We start from the raw sequence: 22,274 nt of genomic DNA on the forward strand, positions 1-22,274 counted from the left end.
AATTATGACTTCTGCATTAAACAAAGTAGCTCAAAGTATTTGGTGATACTGTGCCTTCAGATCTCACACAATATTCAACCAGGACAACCTAGTTGCTGTGTTAGATACACACTTGATGTGCATACAAACTACTCGAAATGAAAAGTTATTAAAAACAAGATTTATGTCTTTTTTTTGAGAACCATGTGAATTCCAAATATGCACATTAGTCATAGGGTAAGACAGTGAAGGCTAACAGCTCAGATCAAGTGAAGGGATGGTGTATTTCCTTAGAACAAAAACTGAAAAGGAATTCCATTTTAATGCATTTCTCAATAAGCAGGATATTGTTTAGTAAAGATTATCATTACAAAATCTTTGGGGAAAAGCAATCCCTACATATAACATACTTGGTTCTATAACCATTTGGGGGAAAGAGGTTCACTCTTAGAAAGATTTTATAAACTCATTAAAAATCATTATTCAATTTTTCTTCCCACAGCTAGCTTAATAATTCATTAACTGTTAATGATTAATTACACATTAATTATTATTATTTCCGTTCTCCAAAAGAAAAAGGAAAACAAACAAAAAAAGGGCAACAAACCAAAGTAACAAAGCAGGAGTGACATCAAGTGAACAAGAAAAACCAGCACATTAATTTTCACTTTAAGCACTCATATCCTACCTCTGAGTTTATATTGCTCCCCGCTGGCAGCATTTACAGTGAAGGTATGAGAGTCCTCATCACTGGGGGATATTACAGCTCCAGCTAGATGCAAAGTACCTCTGGGCTTCTGATTTCTAGATTGTTCATTGACAAAGTACTCCAATAGTCCAGCTTCATTATTTAAAACGAAAAACCTATAATGATGAGGAATCTGGGTTTTTAAACATTCAAAGCTCTAGAAAACCTCTTATATGTGTAGTTATAGAAACGTGCAATCCACTAACATTAAGAATTATCTGGGAGGGCAGTTAGGTGGCGCAGTGGATAGAGCTCAGGCCCTGGAATCAGGAGGACCTGAGTTCAAATCCAGCCTCAGACACTTGACACTTACTAGTTATGTGACTCTGGGCAAGTCACTTAACCCCACTGTCTAGCAAACAAAAAAACTTTAAAAAAAAAAAGAATTATTTGGGAAAAGATGGCTTCAAATTTCCCAATGGGGAAGGATACTAAATTAACAGAGGTTGTGAATTCTTAAGCTATGTGAGAAAAAGAGTTGAGGAGAAAGTTGGGTAAAGTAAACCATTAGCTAGGGTATAACACAAAGGTAAGAAGTATTAAGGATATTTTAATAATTCTTTAAAAAATTCTCCTGGCTAAATGTTCAGAGAATGGCAAGGAGGGTTCTCAAAAGAACTGGAAACAACTTAAAAATATATAAAACTTTACTCCAAATCATTAATAGATAAACACAAATCAAAATAACTGAGGTTTTGCTCAAATTCAGCAGGTGGGGAAAAGTGACAAAAGACTAAGAAATAGTTAGAGATGTTAGAGAGGCTATGGGAAGATGAGTATTCTAACTCACATTTGCCCAGGGTCACATAGCTAGTGAGGGTTTTAGACCAAATTTGAACTCAGGTCTTTGAATTTCAGGCCCAGCACTCTGTCCATTGTGTCAACTAACTGCCTCTAAGAAAGCTCTCGTAAATATTGGGAAATTCAGAGCAACACTTTTGTGGTAGCAAAGAACTGGAGAGAGTAGGTGCCCATAATGAATGCTTTATGGATTGATTTATTGATCAACTAGGAACAGAACCAGGAAAACTATACACATCCGCATTTGTGCACATGCGCACATACATTTTTATATGTGCACACGCACATATACATACCTGTATATATAAAAAGTAGGCAACAACATAAACAAAATAAATAAATAAAACTGCTGTAAAATCATAATCAAGTTTCGTAAAAGAGCTAAAAAAATTCACCTCACTCCCTGCAATACAGATACGGATACAGAATACAATGGGGATGATATGGATATAGAATACAATGGGTATAGAAAATTGCATATATTGTCAGATACAGTCAATGTGTTAGTTGGTTTTGCCAAGGTAACTTTTCCCCCCAATTACTTTTAAAATCTTTGTTTCAAAGAATGGCTCTCTAGGGAGGAAGGTTAGATATATTTGGAAATGAATGTCGTATAACAAAAGGCATCAGTAAAAGTACTAAACATACACCAGAAATTTTTAAAAATTAAAACATTTTATTATTACTGAGGTTGCTCAAGTTACAGTAAAAGGCACAACAAAGTCTTTAAAGGCCAGTAATTTAAAAAGGTACAATTTTCAATCCTTGCTTAAGACACACAAATGCTTTTACCCCAGTACTAATGAAAGAGATGATAGAAGAAAAAGAGATTTGCTGATTCTGGTACTGCATAAAGACAGTGATGATCAAGAATCATATTTAGACCAATAAGAGATCATCTAATCCAATCCTTTCATTTTACAGATGAAAAAAATGAGGCCCAAAGAGAAAAATTAATTTTCCTCAAATCACATAGTAAATAGCAACTGGGATATGAACCAATGCTCTTTCAAAAAATGATTTCTCTCCTAAATTCATTATAAAGGAGATAAACAGCTATCCAAAGAGATTCTGTGGCAGGAATTCTAGTTATAAATTCAATGGGAATAATTCATCTTTCTGAGAGTAATAGTAATTGGTCTCCTCCAACAGACTTAAGTTCCTTGGAGGCAAAAACTATGTCCATGCACTTAAGGTGAGTGCCTTATACATACTAGGGACACACAAAAATATTTGTTGAAAAGATGAAATGTGGGCTAGCATTTATAGATAAATTACTGCTTTAGAAACTGTCCTAGGTGTTTTTCCCTTTTGTCTGAGAGTTCTATAGATGGCAAATAAGCAAGTTTTAAATAAAAATCCTGTACTTGATTTATTTGGGTATAGCCAAAGGAACTGTTAAACAGCCTGTGTATAATTCAATCAAGTAAATCTTTGCTTGGAAAAAATGCAATACAAGGGGTGACCTTTATTTGGAACCTTAAAAAAATCTATCTGGGCTGCAGTAGGGCTAAAAATATATAAGACACATAATCCATACAGGATGGAAAGCTTAAGTTAAAATGGGATCATTCCCACTTTGGTAAGGGGAGGGGGAGAAGGCAGATGATTCTCTTTCTGTCTTCTCCACTTATGTCCTAACTAATTAAAAAACTGGGTAGATCTTTTAAAAGCTGAATGATAAATGGTGATTTTAAATTATAATTTTCAGATGTTATGGAGATATGCAACTTCAAGGAACTAAGAATATTAGGAAATTTATGTATGGTAAAGGCTTTTCAGAGAAAAAATAAACTAGTAAACATCTAGAAGATTTTTAAAAAGTGAATATCTAATCCTTAAATTTCTTTATATAACAGAAAACTTTGATACAAGAAAAAAATGATGTAAAAGTTTCCCAAGCCATCTTCAAAAGAAGAAATGCAAATATAAACAGCCATATAAAACATCTATATGAACTTTCTAAATATAATAAAAGAAATATAAATTAAAGCAACTCTGAAGTTTCACTTCCTACTCACTAGTTTGGCAAAGACAATACTGTGAATGCTGAGGAGACTATGGGAAGACAAACACACTAATGTATTGCTTCTGAAGCTGTGAACTGGTCCAATTCTTCTGGAGAATGATTTGGCATAATACTAGAAAAGCCAATACATTGTGTCTCTTGATGCCCCAGGTATTTATCTGAAGGAGGTGAAAGACATAGGGAAATATCCTCCATGTACAAAAATATTTATAGCCATCCTTTGTGTGGCAAGAGAGAAGTGGAAACAAAGGGAGTGCCAATGGCCTGGGGAATGACTGAATGGCATATGAATACAACAGAATAGTAAAGTTCCATAAGAAAAATATAAAGAATTCAGGGAATCTTGGAAAACTACTAGTAAGAAGTGAAGTGAGCAGAATCAGGAAAACAATTTACACAATGATTATGATAATGCAAAGCAAAACACTACTGAAAGACCTCATGGTCAGGCCTGTGACCATGTAGTCACTGACTTCTTAAAACTTCTTAAGACAACTGACTTCTTAAGACTGAAAGTGAAGAATGTTGCACTGGCCCTCCCCTCCCCTTTTCTGGGTGGAGAGGCACTGGAGTGTGAGCTCCGACAATGTATTAGCATGCCTATCTTTCTACAATCCCTCCCCTACATCAACTGTTGCCATTTTTGCCAATTTGTAGGGTGTGAAGGTGCAGCTCAAGACTGTTTTGATTTGAATTTCTATTATTAGAGATTTGGAGCCGTTTTTCATGTGGTTATGACAGATCCTTTAACCACATATCTATTGGTGAATGTCTATTAGTCACATACAATTTACCTTGGATGCCAAAACCTTATTAGAGAAATTTAATACGAAGATTTTTCTTTGTATTTGACCACTTCCCTTCTTATCTTAGGTACACTAATATTGTCTCTGCAGAAGCTTTTCAGTTTCAAGTAGCCAATGTAGCTCTGTCTTTCGCAATTACCTGTCTTTTATTTGGTTAAGAATACATCTCTTACCCATAGTTGTAAGAGGTATACGGTCTGCTTCTCTTCTAACTTTTTCATATTATAATCTTTAACATTAAGGTCACGTATCCATTTAGAATATTGGGAAGTGAGGTATAACCTGTTGGTCTAAGCCTAATTTCTGACAGATTGCTTTCTAGATTTCCAAGCAGTCTGTCAAGTAGGGAGTTCATGTTTATTTTAGGTTTAGGTAATTTATGTTTTTCACTTTACCAAACACTGAGTTCTGTTCCTAAATCTCCCATGTCCCACTTTAATTAACAAAAGATGGTTTTGATGACTGCTGTTTTATAATACAGTTAAATATCTGGAAGTGCTTGATATTCTTGATCTAAGTCTCTTGATATTTTAGATTTTTTTGGTTTTTTCTTTCATCAAGTTCTGTACAATATCCTCCTGGCAATTTAACTGGTATAGCATTAAAAACGTAAATTAATTTTAGTAACATTGTCATTTTTATTATATTGACAAGGCCTAGCCAAGAACACTGAATATTCCTCTACTTATTTAGGTTGTCCTTTATTTCTTTCTTTTCTTTTTAGTTTTCAACATTCACTTCCATAAAATTTTCCCCATCTCTCTCCACCCCCCCAGCCAAGATGGCATGTAAACTGATATAGGCTCAACATAATATATTCACATCAAAGCTATCTTCACATTAGTCACATTGTAATGAAGAAGTAGAACCAATGGGAGAAACCATGAAAAAAAGGAACCAAAAAAAAAAGGAAAGAAAATTATAGAATAGCGGCAGCCAGGTGGCGAAGTGGATAGAGTACAGGCCCTGAAGTCAGGAGGACCTGAATTCAAATTCAGCCTCAGAACAAACACTTGACACTTATTAGCTGTGTGACCCTGGGCAAGTCACTTAACCCCAATTGCAAAAGAAAGAAAGAAAATTGTAGAACATAGATGCAAAATTTTTAAACAAAATATTAACAAAGAGATAATAATAACTTATCAAGGATAATACACTATGACCAGGAAGGATTTATTACCAGGAATGCAGGGCTGGTTCAACATTAGGAAAACTAAAAGCACAATTGACCGTAACAACAAAACAGAAATCATGATTATCTCAAAAGAAGCAGAAAACATGACAAAAATACAATACCCAATTCCTATTAAAAACACTAAAGACACTATAGGAATAAATGGAGTCTTCTTTAAAAGACTTAAGAGGTAGCATCAGCAAGCATTATATGTAATGGGGATAAGACAGAAGCATTTCCAATAAGATCAGGGTGAAAGAGTGTCCATTATCACCACTGTTATTCAATATGGTACTAGTAATATTAGCTTTAGAAGTAAGAGAAGAAATTGAAGGAATTAGAATAGGCAAAGAAACAAAGCTATTACTCTGCAGATGATATGATGGTATACTTAAAGAATCCTACAGAATCAAGTAAAAAATTACTTGAAATAAACAAATTTAGCAAAGTTGCAGGATATCAAAAAACCCCAATAATATATCAAGGTTCCTTATCCCTGTGTCCTGGAGTCATTTCAATCAATTCAACAAGTATTGAGTCAGCTTGATAAGGTGGACGGAAGAAAAAGGGAATGTTTAAAAAAAAAAAAGGCAAGAAATCAGCATAAAAATAAAGTAGAGGAGAGACAGGTCACACTGGCCCAATAACACTAAGTCATGGGAATGGGATTTGTTTAATGAACAAAATAAAGGAAATAAGGTGATTAAGTCTAAGGGTATGTAAGACAATGAATTAGGGGAAAATTTTTTATATATGCAATTTATGTTTAGTTGTTTACATTGTTTCCAACTCTTTGTGAACCCATTTAGAGCTTTCTTGGCAAAGATACTGGAGTGGTTTGCCATTTCCTTTTTCAGCTCATTTTAAAGATGAGGAAACTGAGGCAAACAGGATTAAGTGACTTGCCCAGGGTCACACAACTAGGAAGTGTCTGAGGCCAAATTTGAATGCAGGAGAATGAGTTTTGACTTCAGGCCCAGCACTCTACCCATGGTTCTACCTAGCTGCTCCCAAGATGACAAACTGGTAAGATAGTTTTACCAGAGGTAAGATTAGGTTTACTAACATACACAATCTAAGGTAAAAAAATTAAGAGAAAGCCTGTGTGTAAGCACAAACAAGAATGGCAAGTGTTGCTTGTCTCTTTGTATTTCCTATCACATTCCTCACAGAGCCTCCTAAAAATCTTGTGCCTTCCTTTTCTTTCTTTCTCAGTAAATGACTTCACATCCCTCTTTACTGAGATACATTACTTCAATTTCCTACCTCTTCACTTCAAAGCTTCTTTATTTCTTCACTCACCTTATCCTAATTATCTCCTGTCTCAAAAGGAAAAGGTATCCTTCCTGCAGTCCTCATGTACTCACAATCCTCTAGGATTTTGCTCTATCCATCATCTTTTTCTCTTGTGTTGTTTTCTTTTGTACTCATTTCTTTTCTACTACCTACAAACAACCTCAGGAAAACCACAAGTGAGAGGAATTGCTTACTTAAGATTTTTTATGAAGCTAGCATGAAGTGGGGTTAGGGTATAGTCAGGTAAATTGCTTGACTTTGAATCAGAAAAACGAGGGTTCAAATCTCACCTCAGCCCTGCTGAGCATATCACATCTCCGGCCTCAGTTAAACTGTAAAAGGAGCGGTTTGTGCTCAATGATCTCTAAGGTCTCTTCTAGACCTAAATCTAAGAGTTTATAATCCCATAAAACAGGAAAAGTAACCAGGCAACAAGGTTACCGAAATGTTCAAACTTTGGGCCTCACAGCTTGAGTTTCTGAAAATTAAAACCAGGATAAAAAGGGAGCTAAGGTTCATAGCCTATAGCCATCTAATCTAATCCTCTCACCTAGAGGTGGGTACCTTTTACAATCTTTACCTTATTTTATCAAAAGGATTACAAACCTCCTCTCTCAGTACTGCCAGCTCCATTCTACCACCATTCCAGATAGTGGAAGCTAGAAGTTCTTTCCCAAAGTGGTCCAACCAACAAAGTGGTACTGATATAATTTGAATAAGCCCACCCAGATATCCTGAAGGAAAACAAGGGAAAGTGGGATAAGAGAACCAGTAAGGAAGGAAGCGGTAGTTCCTGAACTACAAAACTCAAGGAGCTAAGGAGTACGACAGGGAAGGAGACAAAAAGTCCTGCATCTTCAAAAGGTAATAGTCTCACAGCTTCCCTAAGAGTCCTACGTCATGGGAATATAGGTTCTATGGGAGCAAGATACAGGAGAAAAAGTTTTGTTCTGTCTTTAATCAGAGGTACTCTGGCCTAGTATATGTTTTTGAACTGCAAACACTGCTAAAGAAAACCAAGTGCTTGCTGCATACTGGCCAGGAGCTAAAGAAGTGATTCCTTAGCACAGGCAAGCAAAGATCACCATCTGCTGGAGAGTTACACAACTGCAGAAATGTCAGGAAAGGATCTAAGTTATACAGGACAGCTGTGCTAATTACTGAACTAAAAGGAAGCAAATTTGCAGCGCTGCTGTTACTAAAGCCAAAGAAGGATGACCTCAGCAAAGTAGTGAAGAAATCTGGGGGGAGTGAGCACCAACTGCTGGGAGATAAAGGTAGCTATAGGAGACAGAAAGTGGCCTCCCCACTTGCAGCTATACTATACAGAGTCTTAACTCTCTAAGGGATTAGATGCTAGTGAGAGTGAATGCTTATAATGAATGCATGGAACTCTCAAATGTAAGCAAGGTTACATTCGTTATTTAGATTTTAAAATTATTTTGCTAATAGTTTTGTGAGAATTTTTTTTTAAAGATTTAAATGGAGAGTAGGAAGCATCAACCACAAATCTAGCTGTACATCCCAGAGCTGAACCAAAGAAAGTTGGACTTTCTTCTCTAGGCTAGCTGCACAGAGGCCCTTTTAAATTTGTGAAAGAAATGCCTCCATCCCAATTTGACATAGCACAACAGACAAAGCACTGGACCTGGAGTTAGAAAGCCCTGAGTTCAAATCTGGTCTCAGAAACTAACTGCATAACCCTGGGCAAGTTACTTAACCTATTTGCCTCTGTTTTCTCATCCGCAAAATGGGGTTAATAGCATTGAGATCTTCCAGTGTGGCTGTGAGGATCAAATGAGATAACAATTGTAAAGAACTTAACATAGTGCCTAGCTCACTATATAAATATTAGCTACTGTTGCTTAAATAACAGCCCACTTGAAAAGACAGACAACACCTGAACTAAAATCACTGCCTTGTGAATGTTAATGCTTGTAAGGGGAGCTACCAGAAACACTTGAGGGATAATGCTATTCAACCTGAGTGGGAGCTGTGAGTCAGAAAAGCGAAAGGTCCCAAAGTATATATTATAATTCAACAGAACTGTTAACTAAAATTCTTGCCATGACAAGACAGCTTTAGGCCCAGTTCCAAAATGATTATATATGATTTTGTGAACCCTAAAGCACAAAATAAATGTTAATTATTATCTTGTTCTCTTCTCTTTTGTGATAGTTTCAGGATAAGTCTATTAATCTTTTACATTTCATGTTCTATAGATTATTGCAAAAGAAATGCTTTTTTTACATGAATAAAATTAGGACATAAAGCTCATCCTATGTAGGGGCACTTTATAACTCCAATATCAGAAAGGAGAACTGGAATATCTACTCAATCCTATTTCTGTATGATTTTGATTTCCTCTATGTCCCTATAAAGTTTTTTGCTCCATGTATCTTGTACGCCAACATTTGGTATGCCAACATCTATTTTAAAAGTTTATGGATGAAAAGCCTAAGCAAATGTGGGCAACAGTCTATGATAATGATCTGATTCCAGTACAGTTTACTAGTTGACTTCTCTAGGATGATCTGAGGTCTATATTTTAGTATGAGAATTTTTCATCCATCTAATTCTAGCACCAGTCATGTCTTACTAGGTACTAGATTTTCATTGCCTGCAATGATACTTTGCATTATTTTCTACCATTTCCTTGCATAACCTATAATACTAAGTCTGGGTTCCTCAAAGATCAATCTTCTGTATTTTCAACTGGCAAAGACCTAGTCCTAAATTGCCATCATAACTCCACTAATTGTATCCTGTTTCCACAAACAAATATATGTAAATGAGCCATTTGTCCAGCCTCATGTTGTATTCTCCCATACATCATGGGATCCCTTCTGAAATGCTAGGGACTTCCTCATTTTTTCCTGATTTCACAAGGATACTGGAACACTCAGGCTGTCTACTGACCAGCCCATTTTCTCTTCTTATCATGAAATTTGCCTGATAATACCTTTACCCTTGTCCCTCTTCAAAGTTCCTCAATGACTATTGCTGAAGCTTGCTCACATTTACCATGTAACTGTCCTCTGCACTTTGAATTCTTTGGAGAAAAGTGTTATGCCTAGCAGATTATATAAGTCTTCACTGGCAATACACGTGGTAGTTTATTTTGACCCCATCATATATTTACTTCATTGGCCACGGGGTCAGAAATTATGATCCTTTTGGGGGACCAAGAAGCAAAAGGGAATGCACATATTTAAGAACATTTTCTATCTTCCTTTGTTTCATGGTTTCCAAGGCCAAAAAACCATTTAGTATCAGTTTATCTTTCTGTACTTGACTAGACTATTCCTTAAACCATAGATAGTCTCACTAGGACTGTACCTGAAGTTGGTCCAAAATGACAAAACCTACCAAGAGCTTGTACTCTGTTGAGATAAACCTTTGAGAAGCCAGATTCACTGCAGCAACAACAACAACAACAAAACAACTAACATTTACACAGCTATAGCACTATGAGGCACTGGATAAGGATTCTCAGAGTGACAAAGTGACAAAAATAGTTTAGGAAAAAGATAGAAAAGATGAGTTTAGGAAAACTGAGACCATACATTCTATTTTTAGTCTAGAATTTAAGACCCTTTTGAAAAATCTAACCTTCTGGGAAGGAAATTTTACTAGTAATAGTAGTAAATGTGCATACCCTTTGACCCAGCAATAGCACTTTTAAGTCTGCATCCCAAAGAGATCATACAAAAAAAGGACCCACGTGTACAAAAATATTTATAGCAGCTCTTTTTAGAAATTGAGGGGATGCCCATCAATTGAGGAATGGCTGAACAAGTTGTGGTATAGGAATGTAATGGAATACTATTGTGCTATAAGAAATGATGAGCGGGCAGACTTCACAAAAACCTGCCATTTTTATTCTGTTTTGTTTTGTTTTCTCTTTCTTGTGGTTCTTCCTATTGGTTCTAATTCTTCCTTTTAACATGACTAATGTGAAAATACATTTAATAGGAATGTACATGTATAGTCTATATCAGATTGCGCACTGTCTTGGGGAGGGAGGTGGAGAAAAATGTAAAACTCAAAAAGCTTATGGAAATGATTGTTGATAAATCAAATTAATAGAAAAAAATGAAAAATAGTAGACTAGTTACTTCTTTTGAAGCTACCTGGAAACATCTTGAAAAGTACTCCTGGGGCAGCTAGGTGGCGCAGTGGATAAAGTACTGGCTGTGGAGTCAGGAGGACCTGAGTTCAAATGTGGCTTCAGACACTTGTCACTTACCAGCTGTGTGACCTTGGGCAAGTCACTTAACCCCATTGCCTAGCCAAAACAAAACAAAACAACAACAACAACAAAAAACACAAAACCTGTAGCTTAGTAATACAGCACTAAGAGAAGACTCCTAAAAACTCTGGAATACCCATGTCATGTCATGTTTCCTTGGTCCTTTCCGCACTGGCATTGTTGCCTCTACAAGCTTAGGACAACCTGAATGGAATATTCTACTTATTTCTCTATCAGTAACACTAGCAGAAAAGACAACGGAGGATACAGATCAGGGTCAATGGTAACCTACTCTTGTAGTAATAACCAGTTGAATACAAACTGGACACTAAGAAAAGTAATCCTGGCTGGCAGGCCATAACAGTCATCAGAAAAAGCCACCAGTTTGACAGATGTGGAGATTATAAGTAGTCAGAACCTGTCGTGACATCCAGGGGCTCCCCAGGAGTGGAAGGATAGTCAGCTTCTCTTTACAAACTGCTCTGACTTCTCACAGGGTGTATTACTAGTCAAACACAAGAATTAGGAAGATGACAGAGTCAGGAGAACAGGACAGCCCAGGCCTCTTGCACAATACTCCAGGAAAGATTGAGAAAGAGTACCAGACTAAACGGTAACAGAGAAATCCAAGGACAAACTATAGTGAGTGCCCTTTCCCAGTTCGGTTAGGCAGAGGGAACTAGCCAGGCGTCTGACAACACTGGAGAGGGGTTGCAACTGGCGACTACACCTTTGTACTCTGGACAGGGAGCTTCTATACATCTGGAGTGAGTCTACCTACATCTGTGTCACTCTGTTCCTTTCAACAAAGCAACAGACACTGTGGGGTCAGGAGCTGTCTGTTGGAGGGTCAAGCCTGCTGCTATGTCACTTGCCAAGTTCGGACCAGGCAGGCAGCAATCAGACTACGCCATAGACTTCTGGGACACTGAGAGTTTACAGCTCTCTGTATTGAGCCACTCCTGAGCTCCCTGAGTTCAAGATCTGGAGGAAGCAGTAGTAGGACTCCAGATAATACAGATTAGGACCAAACAGGCCACATAATTCCTTGAAGAATTGTGCAGAGCATGGCCCTGACACAAAGTCTCAATTCTGCAAATGAGAAAAATGAGTAAATAAACAAAAACATGAATGATTCTACAACATCTAAAGGTAAATCTGGGAACAAAAACACAGCATAGTAATAATGTCAATTAGAATTCCTGGAAGAAATGATGAATTTTAAAATGATATAAATAAAATGAGAGCTCTTGAGCTGGTGTCAGCAAATTACAGCCTGAAGGCCAAATCTGGCCTGCCCCACCTTTCCCCAACCAGTTTTTTGTAAGGACTTTGAACTAAGAATGATTTCTACATTTTTGAGTACAACAAAAATTTAAAATTTTAAATCTATTCTTAGTTCCTGAACCCTAGAAAGACAAGCTATGCAATAGTCCTTTGCCAACTGCTGCTCTAGAAGAAAGAAACAGAAAAGAAATGACTTAAAACAGGAGGCCTCAGGTGGCACAGAATAAAGTATTTGACCAATATTCAGGACAACCTGAATTCAAACCCAGTCTCAGATAATTACCGTGTGCAATATACAAATTACTCAACCTCTTCTAGTCTCAGTTTCCTAATCTGTAAAATGGGAATAATTATAGCACTTACTAGTGTTGCTGTGAGAATGGAATGAGATAATATCTGTAAAGCACTTTGCAAACCTTTGGTCACTATACAAATGCTAGCTATTATTGTTATTAATAATGATGGTGGTGGTGATGATAAAAAACCTTATCTAAGTGACAGACTCTTTTAAAATTACAATAGACCAAACAGAAACAACAAGAAATGGGAAGAAAATTTAAAAACTAAAAAAAATAGAATGTAAGGTGTGTCTCTAATAAAAAACAAATGACCTAGTACATAGTTCAAGGAGAAAAAAATCTAAGTATGACTGGACTACATGAAAATCCTTACTAAAAGAAAACTGGACATCATTATTTCAAAAAATGAATGAAATCTGCACAGATCATTAGAATCAGAAGGCAAAGTGAAAACAAAAAGCTACTTGTGACCCACCGAAAACCAAAAATTAAAACTCCCCAGGCATGTCAAAGTCCAAATCCAGAGATGCTCTATCAAAGACAAGAATACTTTGAACTTCTAGAAAGAAAAGAGTTCAAGTACCAAGGAACCAAGGTGAAGACCACACTAAGACTTAGCAGTTGCCACTATTTAAGGAGAGGAAACCCTGGAACAAAACCTTGAAACAGGCAAAAGATAAAAGTCTTACAGCCAGGAAAAATTTCATTAAGCAGATAGCACGAATCTACTCATAATATGGAAGAGGAAAGCAAAATGGGAAACTCACTTGAAATAAAGATTCACATAGATTTCTAAGAAGGGACTGAAGGGAAATCTATTATGCCTCAGATGAATTAATAAAAGCAGGGGGTGACAGTCATGACAGATAAGATAACAGTAGAAGATTTGATCAGAAGACACAAATAGAGAAACTACATGAGCTCAAAGGCACCACAGAAAATTAATGTCAATACACACACACACATACACAACACACACACACACACACACATAATTGAAAGAGACATACATGTTCTTCAGCAGTGTATAGTATCTTTACAAAAATCAACCAAGTAAAAATCTCACAAATGCAATTCACAGAAATATCAAATGCATCTTTTACTGATCACAATACAAATGGTCTTTGAAGAAAGCACTAAAACTAGCTGGAGACGAAATCAATCCTAAAGAATTAGGGAATCAAAATGCCAAAAACCAAGGAGCAGCTAGGTGGCACAGTGGATAGAGCTCTGGCCTTAAAGTCAAGAGGACCTGAGTTCAAATCTGACGATCTTTACTAGTGGTGTGATCCTGGGTGAGTCACTTAACCCCGACTGCCTCACCAAAAAGCCAAAAAAACCCAATATAAAAACAAAACAAAAACAAAACTACAAGGCCATAGTTGTGTAGTTTGATTGGTCTTCACCAAAAAAAAAAATTGGGGGTTTTCTTGGCAAAGATACTTAAGTGGTTTGCTGAGGCTGATGGTCTCAGCTGAGGGGCTGGGGAAAGGGATAGTCAGGCCATGTTTAGAACCAGAATTTCTTAAAAATCCAAAAAGGCAAGGACAGGACAAGAAATGAGAGGCAGAGGCATGTTTTTAAGCTACAGAGAACAGTACATATAAAGATCAGGAAATAAATTACTAAATTACTAAAAGTGCCAGAGTAATTCCTCTTTGATGTATTTCTTCCCCCTTTCAGTGTCACCCTTTTTATTTTAGTGGTAAATGTTTCCTATCCCCACCTCCCTGTATTGATGTGTGGGTCTGTGAATATGTTGGTACATATGGTAAGATTCCTTGCCTTGCTAGTCCAGTAGAATTCTAGGATGGCAAGATTCCCCCTTGAATGTATTCTCATTCCAATATCACCATCTTCAAGTCTGATCATATACATAATAGGAATAATGAGATTATGGGGATAAAGAATAGATAATACAGCTAACCTCTGTCTAGCATTTTAAGGTTTTAAGAGTCTTAAATATTTCAAACAATATCATTTGATGATCACAAAAATTCTGTCAGAGAGATGGTACTATGAAATCCATTTCACAAAGGAGGAAACTGAAGTTCAGAGAGGTGAAGTAACTTTCTTGGTGTCATAGAACTAGTAAATGTCAAAATTGAGATATGAATCCAAGTTCTTCTGTCTCTAAGTATAACACTCTTTCCCATACACTATGTTGCCTCTCTAAACATGAAACAAAAGTCACACAAATTCCAGGAAGAACCTTCTGAAGAGTAAAGAATTTATAGTACTTTATTCATACTGTTTTCTGTTGCATACCAATACACTGTTAAGTCTGATTTCAGCCCTATTTTTGTTCATGGTACCACTACTCTCTACTTACCCAAGTGGCAAACTTCAGCCATCTTTGACTTTTCTCTCTCCCTTACCCTACATATTAGATCCCAATGGGTATCCAAGGACCAGGAAACACCACGAGGATTATTTTCCCTTTTCTCCTCCTGGCTAGATACTGACTCCATCCCTACTCCCATAGTAGGGAACTCACTCCACTCCAACCCTCACGCCCATTCCCTGTTTTTTCCAACAGTTGTATTTGAATTTCTATCTGTATTTTCAGCGCTAAGGACTCATTCATAATTTATACAACATTACAAAGACATATATAACAACATTATAACAACTCTGATAGACTTAAGAACTGACCAAAGCAATGATCTATCATGATTCCAAAGAACTAATGATGAATTATCTTCCCACCTCCTAACGTATTGATGATACATGCATTTTTGGATATGAACAATTTAGGAATTTGTTCTGCTTGATGATGTATGTTTGTTACAAGGGTTTGGTTTTACTTAAATGCTTATTCACTTACTAGCTGAGTGACTCTGGGCAAGTCATTTAACCCTACTGCCTAGCCAAAAAAAAGAAAAAGAAAAAAAAATAAATGTTTATTCATTCATTCTAGAAAGTCATCAAATCTTGTTAATTATTATAACTTTGGTGTTATCTTTCTCTATCTCTTAAATGTTAATATTAAAATCAGGGGGAGAAGAAACCAGTGTCCTTTCAGAGCCATAAAATCTTCAGACTACTGAGGGAATGGATTTATTCTGTTCTGACAGCCTAAAGAGGAGAAAAAGGGGAAAAAATACACTGATGTAAAAAGGAAGAAAAAGGTGAAACCCAATACTTCTCAAAAATAGGGTGTACAAGAAGAAGACTATAAAAACATGGAAGAGGTAGGGTGAAGTAGGCATCACAAGAATTGCAGAACGAGGCGAATTGATGAACAAGGGCAGACTGAACCCATATACATACACAGTTTAAAAATACACCAAAGTAAACAGGGAAATAAGTGAAGAAAGAGAAAGGGGAGGGGGTAAAGAATTGGAAGTGGAACTGAAAGGGAAGAATCTAAAGGGGTGTCTTAAATTGCTTCTTGGACAACTGGGGAGTGGTGAAATAGATTTTGTGTGTGAATATAATGGAATACTACTGTACAATAAGAAATTGTGACAGATCATTTCAGAAAATCCAAAGTAGTATGAACTAATGCAGAGTGAAGCAGGAAGTGGCAGAAGAATTTACACAGTATTATAGCAAGACTGTAAAGAAAACCAACTTTGAAAGACTTAAGAACTCTGATGACATCAATGACCAACCATGTCTCTAAAGGACCTACAACGAAAACATGTTAGCTTGCTCCTGACAGAGAGGTGACAGACATAAGGTACATACATTTTTGGACACAGATACTGGATAGATTCATTATGCTTGATTACATTGTTACAAGGATTTTGTTTTTCTTTCTCTGTTTTCAGAAGAGGAAGAGTTGGGGAGGAGAGGTTTGCAATAATTATGCCAAAAAAGGTGGGGAGAACTGTAACTTTTTTTAAAAATAAAGAAAAAGAAGGAAGTCCAGAAGGAAACAGAAAAGGAAGACAGTTCTGAAAGTAAAACGTAGGCTTTATTATATAATGGAAAGAAAAAAAATCAAGCAGCCTGGAATGGATTGACTTACAGTTCCAAGGGAAAATTCTCTTCTGCTATATATATGGAAATGTTTTTTTGGGGGCATTAAGGCGTAGAAATTTAAAGGTGAAGATGATTTTGATGATGAAGATATCGGGGATATCGAAATATGGACAAAAGCATTTGCAAGAATGGAAAGCTCTTCAGAAAACACAAAAATTGGGACAACTAAGATGAATTTCTGGTGATGAATATGTGAAGTCACAAGTGCATAAAAAGATGTATAGGTCCTCCTAACTGTCCTCATCAATGTCTATCACTGAGAGGAAAAGATATGTAGGTATGCAAAATTAGTGTGGCATGCAAAGTGCTGCACAAAGATGGCTAGCATTATCTGATCTCCATTAAAAAAAAAGACTACACAGCAGAATGGAAGGGAGTAAATATATGAAGACTTGGCATAACATCACTGAAAATTGCTGACCCTAGCCCCACAGTGAATAACCACCAAAATATGTAAGAATGATCAGTCCCACTACCTTTTCCATTACTCTACCTTACAAGCAGAAAAAAAAATTGATACGAAATAGTAATAAAACTTACCGGTACTGCCAGCCAGTGACAAGGTTGGTATATTTCATCAAATAGCCACAAACATTTTCCATGTGATCACTGTTTCGAAAATAAGAAGAGAGTCAGCCATAACAGTGAAGAATCAAAAGAAATCCCAAGAAGCATACTATGCAGCTGTGCAAAGAGCTGAAGTCAGCTGTATTGTCTATATATAAATGGTTCAAATAATATTAGAAGAAAAGTTTATAGTCATTTAAAAAAACTCAAGACATCTAGTTTAATAAAGCTTATACTTTACTTAATCAGCATTTTTCAAAGTATAGTTATAGTAAAGGTAAAACCAATGCTCTTTTTTGTCCAGAACTATAATTTCATCGGTGTAGGGAATTCCTACTAAGGAAACATGCTTCACTTATGCAGATCAGACAGTGTTGTGCAAATAGTCTTTGAAAGTTGCCTAACTTCCCTGAAAAGTGAAGTACCGAGAGTTACAGAATCAGTCTGAGTCAGAGGTATTTTGTGAATCTGGGTCTTCTTGACTCTCTCCACAATGCCATGCTGTCATATTAATGTCAATGCTAAAACAATAGCAATTACAAATTTCATTGGTCCTGAAATAAGTTCTTATTCCACTATCAGAAACCTCCTCCCTGCTTATAAAAAAGCATTTCTGGTACCTTTATACATCATGATGTTTTAATAAAGAGGTTCCTTCATTTATTTTATTAATTTATATTAAGAATTCCAAATAAATAAGGTTGTCAACCCTTGAACTGTCAACAATTATATAAATGTTCTATAAAAGATTTCCTCTTCTGGTAATATTACAATATAATAAAGTTTCAATTAAATGGCACTGAGATAATCAAATCTTTGACACAGCTTTTAGAAATTGTTAATTGAGTGAAACACTAACCAACACTGTCGATAAAGTTATCTACTTATTCACCATTCTGTAGAGCAATTTGAAACTATGCTCTTTGACTGAGCAATACTGCTACTAGGTCTGTTTCCCAAAGAGATAAAAAACAAAAAGGAAAAGCAGCTCTTTTAGTGGTGGCAAAGAACTGGAAAATGAGGGGATGTTCATCAATTGGGGAATGGCTGAACAAACTGTTGTATGTAACTGTGATGGAATACTATAAAAAATGATGAGTAGGATGCTCTCAGAAAACCCTGGAAAGATTTACATGAACTGATGCAAAGTGAGATGAGCTATTACTGTTCTCAGTAATAGCAATAATGTATGACGATCAACTGTGAATGACTTAGTTATTCTTAGCAACAAAATGATTCAAGACAATACTGAAGGACTTCGGATGAAAAATGTTATCCACCTCCAGAGAAAAAACTGACGGAATCTGAATGCAGAAAAAACGTACTTTTTTCTTTGCGTTTTCTTTCATAATATGTATTTTCATCTGCATTTTCTTTCACAATATGACTAACATGGAAATATAAGACTTCACATGTATGACCTAAACTGTTTGCCTTCTCAATAGAAGGGGGGAGGGAGAGAATATGGAACTCAAAAATTTTTTAAATGAATGATAAAAATTGCTTACATGTTATTGGGGAATAAAATATTAAATTTTTTTAAAAAGAGAAATTGTTAATTGATGGCCATAAGTCAAGAAGAGTTAAAGCCCATAATAACAAAATCAGATATAGAACTGGAAGGGACCTAAGAGGTCATCTAGTCCAACCTCTTTGAAACTGAGGTTCAACTGAGCCTCAAACTGAGGTTAAGTGCCTTGCTTGCCCAAGGTCAGACAAGTGGCAGAGCCATGATTTAAACTCAAATGGTATGACTCAGACAATTTGAGCTCAAAATTCAGAGCTCAAAAGCAAAAAATAAAAACAAAACAAATTTTAATTACAAATATACTACCAAATAAAAAGATTTGTCAGGGAAGGCCAAAGTGGGCCAAATAACAAAATGGCTATAAGATGAGAAAGCTGGGATAAATGGGGAAGAGAGAAGCAATGGGTTAACAAGAAAGACAAATGGTAGCAGAATGAAGAAGGTTTTAAATCACTACAATTAATCTGGGTAATCTAATTTTGATGGTATTTCAGATTTTCCACTCTTCAATGTTTTTGACATTAAAGCTAGAATCCTCAAATTATCCCATTTATGGTTGTTATCTTTCACTTTTTTACATTTATATCCTATTCTGTGGGAAATATAGCAATGCTGTTCAGTCTCACTAGGTTTAACATGTTTTGTTTTAAATAAAATAAATCTACAAATGCCATAATTTTTTCTAGAATTAGAACATTTTTTCTTTCTCAAGCACACAAGAATACTCCCTTCCCCCTTTCTCTAGTGTTCTTTCTAACCAATTCCGAAATATTTTAGGTTGATGTTAGTTACTTTATAACAATCACTCTTTGGATCAATAAGTGGAAGTAGCCATATACCCCTTCAACTTTGATGGGATGTACCAACATAGCAAAAGTAACCTTTTTTACCCAATGCAAAGTTAAAAGTCTGACACATTTAGCAACAATTAAAACTTCTGATAAATATCAAAAGGCTCACTATACCACACTATAAAAACTGAAGTGTCTGCTGGGAGCTTCAAGTATGAACTGAGAATTAAGGTGAATAAATCTGATGGGGGGAAAAAATGTTCTTTTTGACCCCTCCCTAACTTTGGACAAAAAGGAAAGCAAATTAGTTGGCTAAATAGTCTTGAAGTAATATTCAGGCAGAGCAGTAATAACTCAGTCATTCAATTAGGGGGCTAATTGGCTGAGAATATATGGAACTGAAAGAAAGATCTAAGAGCTTAATCCAGAGAGCCCAAGTAGGCAATTCCAAAATCAGCATCAGGTATTGTGGGAAGTAATGATACCATTCTCTCTAGGTCCAACAAAGTTATACTTTAGACCTAAAAGGCAATCAAGATGGGCTAAAGATAAGCTTGAGAAACTCTAGCTAAGGTTAGAAAGCCTAGGGGTCCCTACCACCCATTCCTTTGTGGAATCGGGAGGTCCACAAATATGTAACTTTGCACATATTTTCAGAATTTCCCAGATGTGTTGAACAGCTTGGATTTTTTTCCTCTCCTGCCTTGTCTCCCCGACCCCACTTCAAAAACATTCATATGGGTGTCTCTTTGGGAGGAAGATACAGAAAGGATACTAGGAGAAAGTTAAGTGATATAAAAATAAAAGATAATAAAAATGTAGAAACTTCCTGCCTTAGAAAGTGAGAAAGTGGAAGTGACAAGGAAAGGCAGTTTTTTCTATGAGTTTCCCTCTGAAAAAGAAAAATAACAAGACTCGGTCTAAGGCTGGTTAGATGTCTTTCATAAACATCTAAAATTACCTTATCCTACTGTATTATTTCTGAATCTGTATCATGGATTTAGGTCATTTAGTACAACTTCCTCATTTTACAGATGAAGAAACAGTTACCAAAAGGTTCCATGACGTGACAAAAATCATTCAGATGTCACAAAAGCAAAGATTCAAACCTATTCTTGAAATTTTTAAAATCCACCTAATAAAGAAGAAGCAAAATTATGGTACCAAGGAAAGAGCTGAATTTGTACCTAGGTTCTCAGGCTCTCTTTACAATTCTGTTATAAAGTAACCTGCATGATGAAAGTCATTTAAATCTCCAAATCTTAATTTCTTAACTTCTAAAAATGAGGGGGTTTGGACTATGTGACATCTAAGGTCCCTCCCAAATCTAAATCTATGATCCTCTGATAAAAAAAATCCAAACCTGATAAGAAAAATCTCTAAGAGACTGCAACAACCAGATTTGGGCAAAAGAAACCTTTCCAATGGGAAATGTACAAATTTCTTGGTATAAAGAAGGTAAGAAATAGCTGATACAAGCCACCTTGTACTCAAAAGTTATTTCATACCTTTTCTTAATACAGTGATTTCCTTCTCAATTCCACCTTAACCATCTGACCCTCTTTGGCCTATTTTAACAGACAAATCCATTTATAAAATAGACTTCTCTGCAAATCCACCTAAAATCACAATACTAGCTTATAAATTCACAAAGTTTTCAGACTTACACTGTGCTTTAAATACACTGTCTCACTTGATAGAACAAAAGGCCCTATGAGGTAGGAAGTACCCATATGATTATTCCTATTTTGTAGATGAGGTAAGAGGGAGCCTGATGATGTGGACTTAGTCGGCCCACAACCAAGTTACTAGTAAGTGGTAAGATCAGCTTTTGACCTTAGGACTTCTAATTCCAAATTAAGTATTGTTTCCACTGCACTATACAAATTTACATAACACAGTAAGAAAAAGAACATGCAAATGACTAACTTTGAACATTATTTAAGAAAAAGGAAAGAAAGAAAACTACATTTAGAAATTCAGTCTCTATGTAGGGCAAGGAAAGATACTGCAAATACAAATTAATTTTGTTGAGAAGAATTTGTACTTTAACCTGTAAAATTCAGCTCTAATTTGTAGCAAACAGCAATACCACTAAGATGCTTCAGTGGATATTTAATTTCATCAAGGCAGACACTGCTTTCTCCAAAGTAAAAATCATAACTTATCCACACTTTCTCATTGTGTGACTCTTACTCATGCTCTCCTATAAATCCTCCACAGGGAGCCCACTCAGCATGTTAAGGGACTTCCTCTAGTACACCTGACATTATATGGATATTAATGGGCACAGCAAGCTATCCATCAAACTTTTCTGATTATACATCTCACTAATGATAAAGATATTTTAAAGTGCTTACTATATTCCAAGGAGTGGATGATTACAACCCTTAGCACAATTTCTTGTTCTTAATTTGTTGCATGCTACATATACCCACTGTGCACTTCTCCACAGTAATTCTCTGGAGACTGAGTTTGGCTATGAAAGAGAAGAGAGATATAGGGTAATAGTTTGTGGTAATAACAGGGTCAAGTGCACATTTTTTTAAGGATAGAGAACTTGGGATCACTTATAGGAAACAGGGAAGGTGCCAGTGGATAAAGTGAGGCTGGAAATTGTTACTGTAAGAGAAAGGAGATGATCAATGGAGCAAGCTCCCAAAGGAATCAGGATGGAGAGTTAGCCTGAGACACATCTTCCTCAGAGACTGGACCAAAGGAGAATGG

General features: G+C 36.1%; 1 protein-coding gene across 1 annotated transcript in view; it reads right to left on the reverse strand.

Annotated features, from left to right (window-relative positions):
- Positions 1–22,274, reverse strand: part of OSBPL11 (oxysterol binding protein like 11) — a 66,820-nt gene that overhangs the window by 38,668 nt on the left and 5,878 nt on the right. The window contains exons 2-3 of the mRNA XM_020986008.2: positions 17,202–17,270; positions 668–843 (exon numbers count right to left, since the gene is read on the reverse strand). Of these exons, the coding sequence (XP_020841667.1) occupies positions 668–843; positions 17,202–17,270 (245 nt within the window). The remainder of the gene's footprint in view (positions 1–667; positions 844–17,201; positions 17,271–22,274) is intronic.

Source organism: Phascolarctos cinereus, unplaced genomic scaffold, assembly GCF_003287225.1.
Source record: "Phascolarctos cinereus isolate Bilbo 61053 unplaced genomic scaffold, phaCin_HiC Scaffold_726;HRSCAF=1367, whole genome shotgun sequence".
NCBI lineage: Eukaryota > Metazoa > Chordata > Mammalia > Diprotodontia > Phascolarctidae > Phascolarctos > Phascolarctos cinereus.